Genomic DNA, 22,408 nt, shown 5'->3' on the forward strand with positions numbered 1-22,408 from the left:
AGTATCCCAGGGCTGTGAGGATGATTCTCTCTAAGGCTAAGCCCCAGGCAGTAGTATCCCAGGGCTGTGAGGATGATTCTCTCTAAGGCTAAGCCCCAGACAGTAGTATCCCAGGGCTGTGAGGATGATTCTCTCTAAGGCTAAGCCCCAGGCAGTAGTGAGGAACTGATAAATGACCCTGGCGGCATGACTAGACCAGAATGGGATAAACCAAAGTAACAAGAGTATGTTTTGCGTCCCAAACGGCACCCTAATTCCCTTTATAGTGCACTACTTTTAACCAGGCTCCATAGGAATCTGGTCTAAAGTAGTGCACTATATAGGGAATAGGGTGCCAAATTGGGACGCACTCCAGGATGACTAATGAGGATGCATTGCAGCATGGCTTCAGAACAACACTCCTACTTCTTGCTAGGGTTTTTAGGGTTTAGGGTTTTAGGGTTTTAGGGTTTAGGGTTTAGGGTTTTAGGGTTTAGGGTTAGAGGATTCTCCATTCAGTCCTATCTATCGCTACACAGAGTTTGAGTATTTCACACAATGATAAGAAGCATAAGGTTTAGGGTTTTAGGCAATTCACTACAGCTGTACCAAGTCGATAAGGTGAGTATCAACACTTCAAAGACCATTCCTGGCAGTTTAGTCGGTAAGATAGGACGCGTCCAAACGTACCAGTAGTAGTATATGTATTGAACATTATTTTGTTTTCCGCAGTCAGCAGTTAAGGGGTTCTTCACACTAACGGAACTGCATGCGTAATGCACATCATGCATTCTGTTTTTCACCAACCTCTAACATGAGATTACTATGCTTGATAAAAACGTTTTCTCCTTTAATTCGCCTTATGAAACTATACTGGAAAGACAAGAGGAGAGAGCATAAGAATGTAGTGTTCTCACGATGCGGCCATTTTGACTTCGATACTAGGTTTAGTATCTCGATACTCAATGCCAAAACGATACCACAGGTTTTAATAAATAGATAAAACAACATAAGTGGATGATCCAAATCCACAGCAATGATTAACTCACATCATGGGATCAATTTTGAGGTCTGGGGGGGGAAAATCGAACAAATTTAGATTTTTGAACGGTGTTACCCTTTAATTCAAGTGTGCCTGCACATTGCATTGTTGTTAGGTTAGCTGTGTTTCTGTAGCACATGTGAAGGAGTTTGCAAAAGAATTGGCCACTGGGATTGATACAAATAATCATGATTCTGCCAGGTAAGCATAGGCTAACTTTGTAGTTAACGTTTCGAATTTTGGCAATACCCAAAATATACCAGAAGGCGTTATCATTAGCATCGTTAACGACTACACAAAACGGTAGTTCATCCGCACCCGGCCGTAATTGCTAATAACCCATCCCAATTACCAATCCGCCCGACTATATGTGATCAAGTGAAAATGTGAGGCCTGTACCCGACCCGTAAATATTGAAAATGCGCTGTAGGCTATAGTCAAAGACAGCAGAACAATTTTTTGACTGGGGGGGGCCTGATTTAGATATGTTTCTGCATATAATTTTCCACATTTTATTAGTTCAACTTGTCCATAATTAGAAACATGTAATTTAATCTTCTGATAGTTTACGTTGCCCTAGAAGACTAAAAATCAACCCCTTGCTCAACAGAATAACTCTGTAAATAATAATAAATGTAACAGATGGATAGAATGAATGACTCGATCGATCGGTCTGTAATAAAGCCTCTTTCGAGCACCGGACAAACAGCAGACAGGGTGTCGTTGCTTCTTCAGAAAGTCGCTGGGAAATCACTAACGTATTTATTTTTCCCATGTCATGATATACTTGGACAAAAAAAAATAAAAAAAAATACACATTTTCTAAATAAAAAAGGTCAATACCTTTTAGTTCATTTCCAAACGTGAGACATTTGAAGAATCCGAAAGTAAAACAATTCTAGTACCCAAATAATTGTTTCATGTTATATATATAGTGTGGAGTAAAGAATTTTCAGTGAACCGTGCAACGCTAGAAAAATGAATATCTGGAGGGTTATGTAGATAGATATCTGGAGGGTTATGCAGATATCTGGAGGGTTATGCAGATATCTGGAGAGTTATGCAGATATCTGGAGAGTTATGCAGATATCTGGAGAGTTATGCAGATATCTGGAGAGTTATGCAGATATGCAGATATCTGGAGGGTTATGCTAGAGTACTACAGTAGAGAGATGTAAGGAGTTTTGTTGTGGAAGGCTGTGGTCAATAAAATAAATGGTTAGAATCATCTCACCGAGTTGTAATGGAACATATCAGCCAACAAGGTCAAACAAAATGGCCCCCAACAGAAACATGAACGTGACAGGCGTTATACTGTATATACAGGGCCTTCAGAAAGTATTCATACCCCTGGACTTATTCCACATGATGTTGTGTTACAAAGTGGGATTCAAATTGATTTGTCAAATTTTTTTTGTCAACATTCTACAGAAAATACACAAATGTCAAAGTGTAATTTTTTGGTGGGGGGGGAATTTGTAAAATAAAAAAATAAAACACTAACATATATTGATAAGTATTCAAGCCTCTGATAGGGAGAAAGCCAAGGTTAGCAGGGAGACAGTCTCTCCCCCATCTGTTGATGCACGCCACCACTAACATACTGACCAACACAAGCCAGTCTGACATAAACAGGGGGGCGCCCGAGTGCCAGATACTCCGGGTAATTGACATGCAGTGTACTCCAGCGTCCATACCCCCCCCTCCTCCTCCTCGAATCGAGTTGTTTTCAGGAACGACTTCCATCACAGAAGCCATCATCCCCAGTAGGAATTGACACTGGTGAAAACGCACCAGTCGAAATGTGGCTAAGCAGAGCTGGGAGCCGGACGCCCTACGTGTGGACTGAAAAGATACGCGAGTGAGTCTTGGCTCGAGACCCAGAAATGGAATGTGCTGAGACGGAGTCAGAGAGCTATTTTTCTGGTTTCTTATGAAGCCTAGAGACTGAATACAGGACAGTAGCATGGATATGTGTAACACCGCTTGCTTCCCTCGACTCCGCCACCACCAGCCAATCGCTGTAATAGCCAGGCAGCTATTGTGTAGACTCTGAGGTGCTTGCTGAGGGCACGTAGGTCTAGAATAGGACACAAAAGACACGTTTCCTTGTCGTAACCAGGACTACCGCATGTACCAGCAGTCCCGAATATTCGACATAGGAACCACTCGGATTGCCTGCTTCTGGAGATGGGATGATATTTTCCTCCAATCAAAACAGGCACTGAGGTCTCGGAAACAATCAACGTGATGACGCTGCAGAAGCATTATGGGGGGGTGGGGGCGCACAACAAATTGTAGCCTGTATGCTGACGTCACTGCGCATGCTTGCAATTGGTCGGCGGAGCAGACAGCGAGACTCCTGTGAGATTGGTTCTTCTTCCATTTCCACTTTTCATCGAACTCACATATGGGAGACATCCCTTTTAAACACTGGTGACCACTGTGAAACTCGGTAGAAAAAAAACTGTTTAGGTGCCAAGGTTTGCCTAAAGCCCAGCCCACTCTGGGTACACGGGCTCCGGGGATCAGTGACGTACCCCGATTGGCCGGATGGCACCGGGCGCTGGACCAGACACATTAAAAATAGACCCAGGGAAAAATATTTATCATGGAGGTTGCCCTACCGACCAGTCATAGGTACTGGCGACAAAACCCCTTATTACCTAGCTGGGAATGGGACAGACAACTCTGAAAGAACTGACTCTTCCTGGTGTAAAAAAGCGGCGATTCGTAATCGAATCGAATTCCCAGGAATGAAAAGCGTTGAGCTGGAGAACACAGCTCATTTGGGAGTTCATCTGAACCACAGAGACTGTGTGTGGGATAATAGCATGGTTGTGTCCAACCCTGTTGTTTGTTACCTTTATTTAACTAGGCAAGTCAGTTAACAACAAATTCTTATTTTCAATGACGACCTAGGAACAGTGGACATCGTTCAGGGGCAAAACGACTGATTTTTACCTTGTCAGCTCGGGGATTCGATCTTGCAACCTTCTAAGTTACTGATCCAACGCTCTATCCACTAGGCTGACTCCACTACCAACCACCAATCACCTATTGAGCCCATAACCTGTATCACTAGACACCTAGTGAGCTACAGGCAGGAATCAGCAATGAATCCCATTAATGAGCCACCTATTGGGAAGGGTTGCCCCCTTGTGGATAGTGAGCCAACTTGTCACACTCACCCTGGACACTGTGGAACGTGGGGTACCAGAGTGTACAGGCAGACAAGACCACCCAATCAATCTCTGCTTCCTGGACATCGGTCCCAGCCGAGGTAACTGCATCCGGGAAAGGAAAGAAGCCATAGGTAATTCCAAGCTTTCTCAAGAATGCTACACGTCTTTCCAGAGAGTTTTATATGCAGTACGTGGCAATGCGGACGTGGACCGGTTCGAGTCGAGGGCCGCCTGAGAGGAGTTCCAAGCCAAGACAAACTAGATCGTGAGGATCTTTCGGAGAAATGATATAACCGCATGACCTGGGGGCATGATCTCGACCCCGAACCCAGCTTAGCCGTTTGTGATTAGAACACTTATGAGAACAAATACACCCTTCAGCACACAACGTCCAGGTGGGTGAGCACGTCCAGGTGGGTGGGCACGTCCAGGTTGGCGAGCACGTCCAGGTTGGCGAGCAGGTCCAGGTTGGCGAGCAGGTCCAGGTTGGCGAGCAGGTCCAGGTTGGCGAGCACGTCCAGGTTGGTGAGCACGTCCAGGTTGGTGAGCAGATCCAGGGGGGTGAGCACGTCCAGGTTGGTGAGCACGTCCAGGGGGTGAGCACGTCCAGGTTGGTGAGCAGATCCAGGTTGGTGAGCAAATCCAGGTTGGTGAGCAGATCCAGGGGGGTGAGCACGTCCAGGTTGGTGAGCACGTCCAGGGGGTGAGCACGTCCAGGTTGGTGAGCAGATCCAGGGGGGTGAGCACGTCCAGGTTGGTGAGCACGCTCTGCCACTATGGGACAGTTTAGTTTTTACCCATCTACCAATAGGTGCCCTTCTTTTGCAAACTGTTGGAAAACCTCCCTGGTTTTTGTGGTTGAATCACTGTTTGAAATTCACTGCTCGACTGAGGGACTTTACAGATAATCATGTGTGTGGCGTATAGAGTCATTAAAAAACATCATGTTAAACATTATTACTGCACACAGAGTGAGTCCATATAACTTATTATGTGACTTGTTAAGCTACTTTCTGGTGAGCACTTACTGACTCAAGACATTTCAGCTTTACATTTTTTATAAAATTTGTAAAAATTATGAAAAACCTAATTCTACTTTGACATTGTGGGGTATTTTGTTTGAAGGCCAGTGACAAAAAAAAATCTATACATTTAATTGATTTTAAATTCCGGCTGTAACACAACAAAAGCGTGTGAATACTTTCTGAAGGCGCTGTGTCAACGTTTACTGTATGTGGAAGCAGAAGGCATGCTAGACGAGGCAATATACAGCTAGCAGAGACGCATACAACGGACTCCCAAATTATCCACACCCTTCATAAAGATGAGCAATAATAAACTGTATAAAATAAATCATTCAGCTATACTGTATGCAAAATAAATAATGAAAAAATAGGAATTCAAATGATTTGACACTATTATAATTGCTCAGATAAAGAGTTTGTTTAAGGCCAAGCACTACGCCCTCATAGGGTCGCGCTTGAGGGCGAAAAAAGCATCTTATGACGCTCTCCGCTGTTCTAGAGTTCTGAGGAAGAGGTTCGATTACGAGTGTTTTTCAAGAGCAACTTTAGTAACGATGGTTTTGGGAAACAGCTCGTAGACTTAACGATGTTCTAACAATGAACTTGGCCTTTATAAGATGGTTTTGGGAAACCGGGGAAACCGGGGCCTTGACGGTAAACCCAGAGTACCTGTGTCCTCATCTCAGAATGATCATCTTCCGGCTCCGACTGATAGCGCAGAGAAAGAAGGAGGAAAAAGGAGGAAACAGAGCGATGGAGGGAGGTGAGGGAGGGAGGGAGGGATGGAGGTGAGGGATGGAGGGAGGGATGGATGGAGGTGAGGGATGGAGGGAGGGATGGAGGGAGGTGAGGGATGGAGGGAGGGATGGATGGAGGTGAGGGATGGAGGGAGGGAGGTGAGGGATGGAGGGAGGTGAGGGAGGTGAGGGATGGAGGGAGGGAGGTGAGGGAGGTGAGGGATGGAGGTGAGGGAGGTGAGGGAGGTGAGGGATGGAGGGAGGGATGGAGGTGAGGGATGGAGGTGAGGGATGGAGGGAGGGAGGTGAGGGAGGTGAGGGATGTGAGGGAGGTGAGGGATGGAGGTGAGGGATGGAGGGAGGGAGGTGAGGGAGGTGAGGGATGGAGGTGAGGGATGGAGGGAGGGAGGTGAGGGAGGTGAGGGATGGAGGAAGGGATGGATGGAGGTGAGGGATGGAGGGAGGGATGGAGGGAGGTGAGGGATGGAGGGAGGGATGGATGGAGGTGAGGGAGGTGAGGGATGGAGGTGAGGGATGGAGGGAGGGAGGTGAGGGATGGAGGGAGGGAGGGATGGATGGAGGTGAGGGATGGAGGTGAGGGAGGTGAGGGATGGAGGGATGGAGGGAGGGATGGATGGAGGTGAGGGAGGTGAGGGATGGAGGGAGGGATGGATGGAGGTGAGGGATGGAGGTGAGGGATGGAGGTGAGGGATGGAGGGAGGGATGGAGGGAGGGATGGAGGGAGGGATGGAGGTGAGGGATGGAGGTGAGGGAGGTGAGGGATGGAGGTGAGGGAGGTGAGGGATGGAGGTGAGGGATGGAGGTGAGGGAGGGATGGAGGTGAGGGAGGTGAGGGATGGAGGTGAGGGATGGAGGTGAGGGATGGAGGGAGGGATGGAGGTGAGGGATGGAGGTGAGGGAGGTGAGGGATGGAGGTGAGGGAGGTGAGGGATGGAGGTGAGGGATGGAGGTGAGGGAGGGATGGAGGTGAGGGATGGAGGTGAGGGATGGAGGGAGGGATGGAGGTGAGGGAGGTGAGGGATGGAGGTGAGGGAGGGAGGTGAGAGATGGAGGTGAGGGAGGGAGGTGAGAGATGGAGGGAGGGAGGTGAGGGATGGAGGTGAGGGAGGGAGGTGAGAGATGGAGGTGAGGGATGGAGGGAGGGATGGAGGTGAGGGATGGAGGTGAGGGATGGAGGTGAGGGAGGGAGGTGAGAGATGGAGGTGAGGGATGGAGGGAGGGAGGGATGGAGGTGAGGGAGGTGAGGGATGGAGGTGAGGGAGGGAGGTGAGAGATGGAGGTGAGGGATGGATGGAGGGAGGTGAGGGATGGAAGGAGGGAGGTGAGGGATGGAAGGAGGGAGGTGAGGGATGGAAGGAGGGAGGTGAGGAATGGAGGGAGGGAGGTGAGGGATGGAGATGAGGGATGGAGGTGACGGAGGTGAGGCCACAACAGAGGGAGGGAGGAGGTGAGGGCACAGTGGAGGGAGAGAGAGAGCGAGAGAGAGATAGCAAAGTAGAGGGATGGAGAGAGAGAGAGACAGGGACAGGTACAGTACAGAATCAGGAAACCTGAGATTAAGTCCTGAGTGAAAGTCCTTCACATAAATATACTAATAACATGCACACATAACACCCCAAAATATATTTGCTACATAGCAGAACGTTTGCTTTAGAAAAATTCACTATACTGGGAGAAAAAAAAGCATGCATCCCCCAAGAATTCAACCATCGTGAATACTGAAAAATAAACAGAATCTATTAAGAATTCAACCATCGTGAAATTCTCTCCCTCAATGATGGATACACCTGGGAGTCTTCCATGCTTCCAGACTACAGAGTGTCTGTCTACCAACCTCAGAGGCCGTAGTTTCCTCGTCAAAGGCAAAGTCGGTTTGCTCGCTGTCCGTCTGTTATGTAAACAAAAAAACGGAACCGTTTCCGTTCAGAAAGCAGGGAATGAGAGAGAGAGAGAGAGAGAGAGAGAGAGAACCAGTTCAAACTTTCAACACAAACGTTGTTAACAGGTAACGATCACAAATAGAGAGTATGGAAGCAGCCTTGGGAAATGAGCACAGGTTTTTTTTTTTTAAAAGCAAAACACTTACAGTTGCTAAAAGATAAAACAACGGCAAGGCAGAGGAGAAAAAAGCAACAGAAGAAAACAAGCATAGTTTACAAACAGACTCCGAGGAAACGTTAACCTTATGGTTTAAGGCCACTCGTTCAAATTGAATGATTACGTTTAGTATAAAATCGGTTTTGCTCGATTTGATTTGGAAAGCAATACTTCATTTCAGTTTGATTTATTTAGCCCATAAGTTAGCTGGGTAAGTTTATCATTTATAAAACAAAATATTCCTTTTTTCTCCTTCAAAGCCTTCAATTAACCTGGTGTTAAAAAGTAGTCGGACGTTGGCCTGGTGTTAAAAAGTAGTCGGACTTTGACCTGGTGTTAAAAGGTAGTCGGACTTTGACCTGGTGTTAAAAAGTAGTCGGACTTTGGCCTGGTGTTAAAAAGTAGTCGGACTTTGACCTGGTGTTAAAAAGTAGTCGCACTTTGGCCTGGTGTTAAAAAGTAGTCGGACTTTGACCTGGTGTTAAAAAGTAGTCGGACTTTGGCCTGGTGTTAAAAAGTAGTCGGACTTTGACCTGGTGTTAAAAAGTAGTCGGACTTTGGCCTGGTGTTAAAAAGTAGTCGGACTTTGGCCTGGTGTTAAAAAGTAGTCGGACTTTGGCCTGGTGTTAAAAAGTAGTCGGACTTTGGCCTGGTGTTAAAAAGTAGTCGGACTTTGACCTGGTGTTAAAAAGTAGTCGGACTTTGACCTGGTGTTAAAAGGTAGTCGGACTTTGGCCTGGTGTTAAAAAGTAGTCGGACTTTGACCTGGTGTTAAAAGGTAGTCGGACTTTGGCCTGGTGTTAAAAGGTAGTCGGACTTTGGCCTGGTGTTAAAAAGTAGTCGGACTTTGACCTGGTGTTAAAAAGTAGTCGGACTTTGACCTGGTGTTAAAAAGTAGTCGGACTTTGGCCTGGTGTTAAAAAGTAGTTGGACTTTCAGGCCTCCTCTTAGCATCCATGTGCATGATGATTCTATAGGGATGTAGCAGGTATGGAGGTGACTTATCAGTCTCTCTGCATTAGTGGAACTAGATCTATACAGGACTCCAGTCCATTCTGTATGAACTAGATCTATACGGGACTCCAGTCCATTCTGTATAAACTAGATCTATACGGGACTCCAGTCCATTCTGTATAAACTAGATCTATACGGGACTCCAGTCCATTCTGTATGAACTAGATCTATACGGGACTCCAGTCCATTCCGTATAAACTAGATCTATACGGGACTCCAGTCCATTCCGTATAAACTAGATCTATACGGGACTCCAGTCCATTCCGTATAAACTAGATCTATACGGGACTCCAGTCCATTCCGTATGAACTAGATCTATACGGGACTCCAGTCCATTCTGTATGAACTACAGTGTTAAGCATCAGAGGCTTGCATCATAGCAGCTCTGGTCTTGCTAAACGCTTCCTGTTTCACTGTGACGTGTGCGCGCGCGTGCGTGTGTGTGTGTGTGTGTGTGTGTGTGTGTGTGTGTGTGTGTGTGTGTGTGTGTGTGTGTGTGTGTGTGTGTGTGTCATCTAGCCAGAGGTAAATGCAGAGAGACTGACTGGGTGACTGAGTGGAACAATATGTCTGTATGCATCTAGTCTAAAGCAGACACAGTATACGGCCGTGAATGAAGATGACACGACTGAGATGGGAGGGGATAGCCATAAAGCAACATACTTTATAGAGGTCGACCGATTAATCGGAATAGCCGATTAATTAGGGCCGATTTCAAGTTTTCATAACAATCGGTAATCGGTATTTTTGGCCACCGATTTGCCGATTATTATTATTATTTTTTTTTTTACACCTTTATTTAACTAGGCAAGTCAGATTAAGAACACATTCTTATTTACAATGACGGTCTAGAAACGGGAGTTAACTGCCTTGTTCAGGGGGGATTCGTTTTTGCAACCTTCGGTTACCAGTCCAACGCTCTAACCACCTGCCTTACATTGCACTCCACAAGGATTAACAGGCTGACTACCTGTTACGCGAGGGCAGCAAGAATCAAAGGTAAGTTGCTAGCTAGCATTAGACTTATAAAAAACTATCAATCTTAACCTGTTGGGGCTAGGGGGCAGTATTTTCACGGCTGGATAAAAAAACGTACCCGATTTCATCTGGTTACTAATCCTACCCAGTAACTAGAATATGCATATACTTATTATATATGGATATAAAACACCCTAAAGTTTCTAAAACTGTTTGAATGGTGTCTGTGAGTATAACAGAACTCATTTGGCAGGCAAAACCCTGAGACATTTTCTGACAGGAAGTGGATACCTGATGTGTTGAATTACCTTTAAGCCTATGCCATTGAAACACACAGGGGTTGATTAATGTTTTGGCACTTCCTATTGCTTCCACTAGATGTCACCAGCCTTTACAAAGTGTTTTGAGTCTTTTACTGTGAGATCTGACCGAACAAGAGCCATGGAACGGTGATGGCCGATTAGACTCTGGCGCGCGAGTTCATGTTGGGTACCCTCGTTCCAATACGTTATAAAAGAGAATGCATTCGTCCACCTTGAATATTATTCATGTTCTGGTTAAAAAAGTCACTAATGATTTATGCTATACAACGTTTGACATGTTTGAACGAACGTAAATATATTTTTTCCCCTCGTTCATGACGAGAAGTCCGGCTGGCTTAGATCATGTGCTAACAACACGGAGCTTTTTGGATATAAATGATGAGCTTTTTTGAACAAAACTACATTCGTTATGGACCTGGGATTCCTGGAAGTTACATCTGATGAAGAGAATCAAAGGTAATGGATTATTTACATAGTATTTTCGATTTTAGATCTCTCCAACATGGCCGTTTGTCTGTATAGCAAAGCATTTTTTTCTGGGCGCAGTGCTCAGATTATTGCAAAGTGTGATTTCCCAGTAAGGTTATTTTTAAATCTGGCAAGTTGATTGCGTTCAAGAGATGTAAATCTATAATTCTTTAAATGACAATATAATATTTTACCAATGTTTTCTAATTTTAATTATTTAATTTGTGGTGCTGACTTGACTGCCGGTTATTGGAGGGAAACGATTTCCTCAACATCAATGCCATAGTAAAACGCTGTTTTTGGATATAAATATGAACTTGATAGAACTAAAAATGCATGCATTGTCTAACATAATGTCCTAGGAGTGTCATCTGATGGAGATTGTAAAAGGTTAGTGCATCATTTTAGCTGGTTTTATGGTTTTGGTGACGCCTGTCTTTGAATTGACAAAACATTACACACAGCTATTGTCAATGTACTCTCCTAACATAGTCTAACTTTATGCTTTCGCCGTAAAACCTTTTTGAAATCGGACAACGTGGTTAGATTAAGGAGATGTATATCTTTCAAAGGGTGTAAGATAGTTGTATGTTTGAAAAATTGGAATTTTGCCATTTATTTGTTTTCAAATTTGCCGCTCTTGAAATGCACCTGCTGTTGATAGGGTGCACCACGGGTGGCACGCTAGCGTCCCACATAGCCCCAAGAAGTTTTAACATAATCAATAGTTAACTACACATGGTTGATGATATTACTAGTTTATCTAACGTGTCCTGCGTTGCATATAATCGATGCGGTGCCTGTTCATTTCTCATCGAATCACAGCCTACTTCGACAAACGGGTGTTGATTTAACAAGAGCATTTGCGAAAAAAGTACTGTCGTTGCACCAACGTACCATAAACATCAACGCCTAACAGGAATATTTAGACTTAGCCACTCGTTAGATAAAATACGGAACGGTTCCGTATGTCACTGAAAGAAAAAAACCTTTGTTTTCGAGATGATAGTTTCCGGATTCGACCATATTAATGACCTAAGGCTCGTATTTCTGTGTGTTTATTATATTATAATTAAGTCTATGATTTGATAGAGCAGTCTGACTGAGCGGTGGTAGGCAGCAGCAGGCTCGTAAGCATTCATTCAAACAGCCCTTCGCGGTGCTTCAAGCATTGCGCTGTTTATGACTTCAACCTGAGTGGGTATAATTTGTGGAACGTTCCAACAGGAATCTATTCCAAAAACTCCGTAAATAACAAGGTTTCCAAAAAACAACGCATACAAAGTTGTATAGCGGCAGAATAAGATACCGGGTTGGGAGTGGTCTATTTCATTGCGTTTTTCACTCATCACATTTATTCCGAAAAATGTCTGTCCCTCACATGTCTGTTTGCCTATGGACAAACATTAAGAATAAGCTACGTGGTGAGTTGATGCCTATTCGGCTGCTAGTTAGCTTGGTTTGTATGCGTTGCTACTTTGTATGCGTTGTTGGTTGGCAACCTTTTACTTTACGTTTTTTGGAACAAATTCCAGTTGGAACGTTCCACCCCTTCAAGCCTATCAACTCCCAAGATTAGGCTGGTGTAACCGATGTGAAATGGCTAGCTAGTTAGCCGGGTGCGCGCTAAGAGCGTTTCAAACGTCACTCGCTCTGAGACTTGGAGTAGTTGTTTCCCTTCCTCTGCATGGGTAACGCTGCTTCGAGGGTGGCTGTTGTCGATGTGTTCCTGGTTCGAGCCCAGGTAGGAGTGAGGAGAGGGACGGAAGCTATACTGTTACACTGGCAATACTAAAGTGCTTATAAGAACATCCAATAGTCAAAGGTATATGAAATACAAATGGTATAGAGAGAAATAGTCCTATAATTACTATAATAACTACAACCTAAAACTTCTTACCTGGGAATATTGAAGACTCATGTTAAAAGGAACCACCAGCTTTCATATGTTCTCATGTTCTGAGCAAGGCACTTAAACGTTAGCTTTCTTACATGGCACATATTGCACTTTTACTTTCTTCTCCAACACTTTGTTTTGCATTATTTAAACCAAATTGAACATGTTTCATTATTTATTTGAGGCTAAATTGATGTATTATATTAAGTTAAAATAAGTGTTCATTCAGTATTGTTGTAATTGTCATTATTACAAAAATAAAATAAAATAAATAAATCGGCCGATTAATCGGCATCGACCCTTTTTGGCCCTCCAATAATCTGTATCGGCATTGAAAAATCATAAATCGGTCGACCTCTAATACTTTACCCTCTAAATCCACCCTCAAACTGACAAAGGTCCCTGCTGTGGTAAATGAGCAATCACGCCAAAGTACATTGGAGTTTACCTTTATATTAGAAGCTGACATTCTTAAAAAAAAAAAGCCATCCAACAGGAAATGGTGCTATAGCAACTGGCATGAACATCTCTGTATGCATAAAGATAATTAAATGTTGATCATGTGATGGTGATGTCATGACGATGTCATCCAGTGACGAAGCAAGAGATGAGGGCTCTGAAAGTAGGAACACTGACAGATAAAGTCATTGAGGGTGCATCTGAAAATGGCACCCTATTCTCTATACAGTGCAGTACTTTTAACCAGAGCCCGGGAATCGGGAATAGGGTGACATTTTTTTGGGGACGTAGCCCAAGTCTGGACAGGACACTAATAAGACTATTCTGTGACCTTACTGGAATAGTATAGTTTAAGGCCTACTGTAAGTGGGAACACACCTCTTCATCTTCCTCTTCCTCTGAACAACTGTCATGTTGATGCAGGCCCTGAGCGATGGATGCGGTGAGAGAAGCCGCCTTGGGCTCCAGGTAGCACAGACACAGCGCCAGCGGGAAGGACAGCGTGAGGGCGTAGGGCACCGAGAACGACGTGGACAAGAGGAAAAAGAAGATGAAGAGGAAGCAGGGGATGAGAGAGGGTGACCTGAACGGACGGAAGTGCTGCACGCTCTCAGGGAGGAAGGTGAGCTCTGTGATGTCAGGGAATGTGAGGTAGCCATCCTCGTCTAGGTAAGAGGAGAGGTCGGGGAGGTGCAGGGAGAAGGAGAACAGAGTGCCGCCCCGCCTCCCGTGGGCCTTCAGCTGTTCTAGACGCTGTTTCCGGGCCGACAGGAGTAGCACCTGCTCCTCTAGGAGGGCGGTGGCGCGGTCCGCTTTGGCCTGGCGCCGACGGCACCCCGCAGAGGATTTAGCCGGGCTGACGGACGCACAGCGTTTACGGGACGCGTTCTCCCTGCGCCGCCGACGGACCTTAGTGGAGGCCACGGGGGAGGAAGGGAGGGAGAGCTCAGAGCGGAGGGGGTCATAGGAGTACAGGCATGGGGAGCGCTGATGGAGGGAGCGGGAGGTGGTGTGGATGGCGAGTCAATACATATGAGCAGAATGATATGGACGGGAGGAGAAAAGACAAGCTAATTAGACAAGAAGCAGTCAGTTATAGTATAGCAGTGGGTAAATAAGCTGGAAGCATTTGGGAAATCAATAATAAAACGGCCAAGTCATACACGCTGTAGGGAGTTCAGTCACTGCTGTACAATGTAGAGGAAAAACTGTACAATTCAAGAGGGTGCTATGAAATGAATGTCAAAATGTTGTTTTCTTTGCCCTATGTCCTTATCAATTACATAGAATGAATCATTAGATTGTTCTCTACAATATTATCAACTTAATAGACTTGAACAGTGTAAATATTATTTTGTTTTTGTTAGTTTCCAATTTATTTATTTTTTAACCCTTTTTCTCCCCAATTTCGTGATATCCAATTGGTAGTTACAGTCTTGTCTCATCGCTGCAACTCCCGTACGGACTCGGGAGAGGTCGAAGGTCGAGAGACACGCGCCCTCTGAAACACGACCCAACCAAGCTGCACTGTTATGAGGTTTCGGCTGGAGCCACCTCCAAATCAAGATCAATCTGATACCTTCGTCATGTTCACCTCCAGATCCTTGGCTTTCAATGCCTATACTGGCGCGCAATCTACGTTGAGAAGGGGCCGTTTCTATGGCGATTTAAAGGGAAAGACTCAGAAATACAAAATGAAAACATGAACAGACGGTCTTTCGCGGAGGGTGGATATTGAAATTTAGTCTGTTAGCTTTGTAAGTAAATATTATACAGAACAAAATAAATGCAACAACTTCAATGGTTTTACTGAGTTACAGTACATAGAAAGAAAGAAATCATATGAAATTAATGAATTAGGCCCTAATCTAGGGATTTCACATGACTGGGCAGGGGCACAGCCATGGGTGGGCCTGGGAGGTTATAGGCCCACCCACTAGGAAGCCAGGCCCAGCCAATCAGAATGTTTTTTTTTGTTGTTTTTATTTTACCACAAAAGGGCTTTATTACAGACGAAAATAATCCTCAGAGAAATAAGCTTTTTGTACGTCTGGAACATTTTCTGGGATCTTTTATTTCAGCTCATGGAACACTTTACATGTTGCGTTTATATTTTTTGTTCAGAATATATTTAGTCCTCATTTAGTTTTGTATTCAGTGGATTTCATTTAGAAAAAGCACATCGTTTCACTCACAAACCTTACAAGCCGCTAGTAAATTAGCTTGTCAGTTGGCGTCGTTCTGCCAAGGACTCCAGTCCATTCTGTATGAACTAGATCTATACGGGACTCCAGTCCATTCTGTATGAACTAGATCTATACGGGACTCCAGTCCATTCTGTATAAACTAGATCTATACGGGACTCCAGTCCATTCTGTATAAACTAGATCTATACGGGACTCCAGTCCATTCTGTATAAACTAGATCTATACGGGACTCCAGTCCATTCTGTATGAACTAGATCTATACGGGACTCCAGACCATTCTGTATAAACTAGATCTATACGGGACTCCAGAACATTCTGTATAAACTAGATCTATACGGGACTCCAGTCCATTCTGTATGAACTAGATCTATACGGGACTCCAGTCCATTCTGTATAAACTAGATCTATACGGGACTCCAGTCCATTCTGTATAAACTAGATCTATACGGGACTCCAGTCCATTCTGTATAAACTAGATCTATACGGGACTCCAGTCCATTCTGTATAAACTAGATCTATACGGGACTCCAGTCCATTCTGTATGAACTAGATCTATACGGGACTCCAGTCCATTCTGTATAAACTAGATCTATACGGGACACCAGTCCATTCTGTATAAACTAGATCTATACGGGACTCCAGTCCATTCTGTATAAACTAGATCTATACGGGACTCCAGTCCATTCTGTATAAACTAGATCTATACGGGACTCCAGTCCATTCTGTATAAACTAGATCTATACGGGAGTCCAGTCCATTCTGTATGAACTAGATCTATACGGGAGTCCAGTCCATTCTGTATGAACTAGATCTATACGGGACTCCAGTCCATTCTGTATAAACTAGATCTATACGGGACTCCAGTCCATTCTGTATGAACTAGATCTATACGGGAGTCCAGTCCATTCTGTATGAAGAGCGTCTGCTAAATGACTAAATGTTAAAAATGTAAAATGTAACTAGATCTATACGGGAGTCCAGTCCATTCTGTATGAACTAGATCTATACGGGACTCCAGTCCATTCTGTATAAACTAGATCTATACGGGACTCCAGTCCATTCTGTATAAACTAGATCTATACGGGACTCCAGTCCATTCTGTATAAACTAGATCTATACGGGACTCCAGTCCATTCTGTATAAACTAGATCTATACGGGAGTCCAGTCCATTCTGTAACAGTTCTACTGAGGCGGTCTGATCATGCCTGTGATGACGTTCCATTCACTCTAAACACGCTACATTCTCAGAGAAAAATCGGCTGCTATATTTTTAACCATATATGGTAGAGACACGGGGTCTGGACTATTGTTTTTCAGACGGAACGTTCTATTGAATGGACATATTTGTATAAACCTTGAAATAATTCATCCTTTTGTGGGGTGACACCCTATACTGTATAAATAAAGAAATGACACTCCTTAACTGTTTAGGAAAAGACTTCAGAGGTTCATCTAGGCATGGGGTTGTAAAGAATCTTATCGTACTTTGTAACGTCCTTTGACAGTACTGACAGTGACAAAGCAACATCAGGAAGTAATGTCCATGGATAGACAGCCGTTTAGGATTCCGTCAATCCAGAATTCTTTATATACAATAAAGCAGGCTTAACGAACTAGCCGGCTATTTTTGATAAACAACCAGAAATAACTATTGACTTAAGCTAAACTTCGATGTGTTTTTGGTGTCAATTAGACCATGACCATTTCAAGCTTACCTTTCTATGATAATATATATATAAATTCCAGAATATTTCAGAATATTTCTTCAAGTTAGCGGGCTAAGTCATTGATATTGCTTCGTAGTACACCCCTCTGGTCCTCATATAGAACTGACTCAAGAGCAAGGAGTCATTAAAGTTTATAGGATGTGTTTTTCAACTGGTGAGTCTTAACTTCAACTCAGAGTTGGATCAATCATATTGGTACTATTGCTAATGGAACTCTTTAAAACAAACCAAACTTCTAAAACTAACCCCCATTGGCTAATATGAGGAGGAGGAGGAGGAGGAGGATGATGATGTTTACCTTGTTGTCGTGTCTGAGGGGGGTTGAGGGGACATTAGGATCCGACGTCTCTGTAACGTTGGTCTGTCCCTCCTCTTCCTCGGCCTTCTCCTCCTCCGCCTTCTTCTCCGGCGTTACCGTGGTGATCAGGTCTCCAGCGGCGACAGCTTTGGCGGGCGTGGCGTCCTTCATCAGGGTGTCGTGGTTCTCTGTTACGGGCGCTGGTAGGAGGCACGGTGAGGGTTTATCGTTAGTCACCAGAGGAAACCAAACATTAGTTCTCTGTGTGGTTTCATCCTCAGGTAAGTCATGACCTTTAGGAACTGATCTATGCTCAGGTTACTTGTCCTTAAAATCCTAACCTTAACATCAGATATACCAAAGGTGCGGGGTGACTGCTTTGTTGTCGTTTGAGCTTCACATTGTGCTTTTTACATTAGTTGGGGGGGGGGGGGGTAAAACTCAAACTTACACTTCCAACACACCGACAGGACCATGGTGCAAAATGGTACGCAGCGACCATCTACACACACAGTTTGATCGCACACAAACGATACATCCAACATACTGCAACACACTGCCTCTGCAACGCAATGCTGCAAGGCAAACTAAACGTTCCAATGGAAATGAATGTAATTCTGGTGTGTCAAAATGTAACGACGACGTCTGTGTGATCGAAGCGTTAGTCTAACTTAAACACGGACTCCAAGACTAGACTGAGATAACCTATGACTGGTTTTTAACAATCTCTGGACCTCCCCCCTTTGACAGAATCAGGTGTTGGGTGTTAAACAAAATGTCCACACTAGCATACCAGTTAATCTAAGAGACTCTATTTCAATGTCCACACTAGCATACCAGTTAATCTAAGAGACTCTATTTCAATGTCCACACTAGCATACCATACCAGTTAATCCAAGAGACTCTAGGATCAAGGGAGATAGGATCAAGGGAGATACTAAAGTGTTTTAGTACTATATCTTTTGACACAATGATGAAAATAATCATGGCCTCCAAACCCTCAAGCTGCATACTGGACCCTATTCCAACTAAACTACTGAAAGAGCTGCTTCCTGTGCTTGGCCCTCCTATGTTGAACATAATAAACGGCTCTCTATCCACCGGATGTGTACCAAGCTCACTAATAGTGGCAGTAATAAAGCCTCTCTTGAAAAAGCCGAATCTTGACCCAGAAATTATAAAAAACTATCGGCCTATATCGAATCCTCCATTCCTCTCAAACATTTTTGAAAAAGCTGTTGCACAGCAACTCACTGCCTTCCTGAAGACAAACAATGTATACGAAACGCTTCAGTCTGGTTTTAGACCCCATCATAGCACTGAGACTGCACTTGTGAAGGTGGTAAATGACCTTTTAATGACGTCAGACCGAGGCTCTGCATCTGTCCTCGTGCTCCTAGATCTTAGTGCCGCTTTTGATACCATCGATCACCACATTCTTTTGGAGAGATTGGAAACCCAAATTGGTCTACATGGACAAGTTTTGGCCTGGTTTAGATCTTATCTGTCGGAAAGATATCAGTTTGTCTCTGTGAATGGTTTGTCCTCTGACAAATCAATTGTAAATTTCGGTGTTCCTCAAGGTTCCGTTTTAGGACCACTATTGTTTTCACTATATAATTTTACCTCTTGGGGATGTCATTCGAAAACATAATGTTAAATTTCACTGCTATGCGGACGACACACAGCTGTACATTTCAATGAAACATGGTGAAGCCCCAAAATTGCCCTCGCTAGAAGCCTGTGTTTCAGACATAAAGAAGTGGATGGCTGCAAACTTTCTACTTTTAAACTCGGACAAAACAGAGATGCTTGTTCTAGGTCCCAAGAAACAAAGAGATCTTCTGTTGAATCTGACAATTAATCTGGATGGTTGTACAGTCGTCTCAAATAAAACTGAAGGACCTCGGCGTTACTCTGGACCCTGATCTCTCTTTTGAAGAACATATCAAGACTGTTTCAAGGACAGCTTTTTTCCATCTACGTAACATTGCAAAAATCAGAAACTTTCTGTCCAAAAATGACGCAGAAAAATTAATCCATGCTTTTGTTACTTCTAGGCTGGACTACTGCAATGCTCTACTTTCCGGCTACCCGGATAAAGCATTAAACAAACTTCAGTTAGTGCTAAATACGGCTGCTAGAATCCTGACTAGAACCCAAAAATTTGATCATATTACTCCAGTGCTAGCCTCCTACACTGGCTTCCTGTTAAGGCAAGGGCTGATTTCAAGGTTTTACTGCTAACCTACAAAGCATTACATGGGCTTGCTCCTACCTATCTTTCTGATTTGGTCCTGCCGTACATACCTACACGTACGCTACGGTCACAAGACGCAGGCCTCCTAATTGTCCCTAGAATTTCTAAGCAAACGGCTGGAGGTAGGGCTTTCTCCTATAGAGCTCCATTTTTATGGAATGGTCTGCCTACCAATGTGAGAGACGCAGACTCAGTCTCAACCTTTAAGTCTTTACTGAAGACTCATCTCTTCAGTAGGTCCTATGATTGAGTGTAGTCTGGCCCAGGAGTGTGAAGGTGAACGGAAAGGCTGGAGCAACGAACCGCCCTTGCTGTCTCTGCCTTGCCGGTTCCCCTCTTTCCACTGGGATTCTCTGCCTCTAACCCTTTTACAGGGGCTGAGTCACTGGCCTACTGGTGTTCTTCCATGCCGTCCATGGAAGGGGTGCGTCACTTGAGTGGGTTGAGTCACTGACGTGGTCTTCCTGTCTGGGTTGGCGCCCTCCCTTGGGTTGTGCCATGGCGGAGATCGTTGTGGGCTATACTCGGCCTTGTCTTAGGACGGTAAATTTGTGGTTGGAGACATCCCTCTAGTGGTGTGGGGGCTGTGCTTTGGCAAAGTGGGTGGGGTTATATCCTGCCTGTTTGGCCCTGTCCGGGGGTATCATCGGATGGGGCCACAGTGTCTTCTGATCCCTCCTGTCTCAGCCTCCAGTATTTATGCTGCAGTAGTTTATGTGTCGGGGGGCTAGGGTCAGTCTGTTATATCTGGAGTATTTCTCTTGTCTTATCCGGTGTCCTGTGTGTATTTAAATATGCTCTCTCTAATTCTCTCTTTCTCTCTTTCTCTCGGAGGACCTGAGCCCAAGGACCAAGCCTCAGGACTACCTGGTATGATGACTCCTTGCTGTCCCCAGTCCACCTGGCCGTGCTGCTGCTCCAGTTCCAACTGTTCTGCCTGCGGCTATGGCACCCTGACCTGTTCACCGGACGTGCTTGTTGCACCCTCGACAACTACTATGATTATTATTATTTGACCATGCTGGTCATTTAGGAACATTTTAACATCTTGACCATGTTCTGTTATAATATCCACCCTGCACAGCCAGAAGAGGACTGGCCACCCCTCATAGCCTGGTTCCTCTCTAGGTTTCTTCCTAGGTTTTTGGCCTTTCTAGGGAGTTTTTCCTAGGGAGTTTTTCCTAGCCACCGTGCTTCTTTCACATGCATTGCTTGCTGTTTGGGGTTTTAGGCTGGGTTTCTGTACAGCACTTTGAGATATCAGCTGATGTACGAAGGGCTATATAAATACATTTGATTTGATTTGATTTTGATTTGACTCTATTTCAATGTCCACACTAGCATACCAGTTAATCCAAGAGACTCTATTTCAATGTCCACACTAGCATACCAGTTAATCCAAGAGACTCTATTTCAATGTCCACACTAGCATACCATACCAGTTAATCCAAGAGACTCTATTTCAATGTCCACACTAGCATACCATACCAGTTAATCCAAGAGACTCTATTTCAATGTCCACACTAGCATACCATACCAGTTAATCCAAGAGACTCTATTTCAATGTCCACACTAGCATACCATACCAGTTAATCCAAGAGACTCTATTTCAATGTCCACACTAGCATACCATACCAGTTAATCCAAGAGACTCTATTTCAATGTCCACACCAGCATACCATACCAGTTAATCCAAGAGACTCTATTTCAATGTCCACACCAGCATACCATACCAGTTAATCCAAGAGACTCTATTTCAATGTCCACACTAGAATACCAGTTAATCCAAGAGACTCTATTTCAATGTCCACACTAGCATACCAGTTAATCCAAGAGACTCTATTTCAATGTCCACACTAGCATACCAGTTAATCCAAGAGACTCTATTTCAATGTCCACACCAGCATACCATACCAGTTAATCCAAGAGACTCTATTTCAATGTCCACACCAGCATACCATACCAGTTAATCCAAGAGACTCTATTTCAATGTCCACACTAGCATACCAGTTAATCCAAGAGACTCTATTTCAATGTCCACACTAGCATACCAGTTAATCCAAGAAACTCTATTTCAATGTCCACACTAGCATACCATACCAGTTAATCCAAGAGACTCTATTTCAATGTCCACACCAGCATACCATACCAGTTAATCCAAGAGACTCTATTTCAATGTCCACACTAGAATACCAGTTAATCCAAGAGACTCTATTTAAATGTCCACACCAGCATACCATACCAGTTAATCCAAGAGACTCTATTTCAATGTTCACACTAGAATACCAGTTAATCCAAGAGACTCTATTTCAGTATACAGCATACTACTTAGAATGAGGTAACGTATTAGGCATTGTGAACATTTAAACACAGTAAGTCGTCTTTACCTCCGTCCAGGCTGCGCGACATGGTGTAGCGTTTGGAGGAGGAGCGTTCGAAGATGGGCGCGGCCCTGATGATCTGAGAGGAGACTCTCCGGGTCTGAGCCTGGGTTCTACCGCTGTAGCGGAACTTAGAACCAAGACCCAGGAACTTCTTAGGGGGGGCCTCTGGGGACACCAGTCTGACAGAGGAGAGAAAGAAAGTTAGGATAAATTAAACCATTATGTGATAAAAACCAATCCGTATATCTTACAATAATAATAATAATAATAATAATACATTTACAGTACATCATACAGATAATCTCA

General features: G+C 44.2%; 1 protein-coding gene across 17 annotated transcripts in view; it reads right to left on the reverse strand.

The window, feature by feature from the left end:
* LOC106596732 (band 4.1-like protein 3) overlaps positions 1–22,408 on the reverse strand; it is a 99,747-nt gene that overhangs the window by 19,090 nt on the left and 58,249 nt on the right. For 10 of the 17 annotated variants that reach the window (XM_045714436.1, XM_045714430.1, XM_045714435.1 and 7 more), the window contains 6 exons: positions 22,106–22,281; positions 17,459–17,658; positions 13,604–14,212; positions 7,824–7,877; positions 5,901–5,939; positions 787–852 (listed from right to left, as the gene is read on the reverse strand). In XM_045714436.1, coding sequence (XP_045570392.1) covers positions 787–852; positions 5,901–5,939; positions 7,824–7,877; positions 13,604–14,212; positions 17,459–17,658; positions 22,106–22,281 — 1,144 coding nt within the window. The remainder of the gene's footprint in view (positions 1–786; positions 853–5,900; positions 5,940–7,823; positions 7,878–13,603; positions 14,213–17,458; positions 17,659–22,105; positions 22,282–22,408) is intronic. The other 7 variants (XM_045714431.1, XM_045714439.1, XM_045714434.1 and 4 more) reach the window with 7 other exon arrangements.

This window comes from Salmo salar, chromosome ssa03 (assembly GCF_905237065.1).
Source record: "Salmo salar chromosome ssa03, Ssal_v3.1, whole genome shotgun sequence".
NCBI classification, from domain to species: Eukaryota; Metazoa; Chordata; class Actinopteri; order Salmoniformes; family Salmonidae; genus Salmo; species Salmo salar.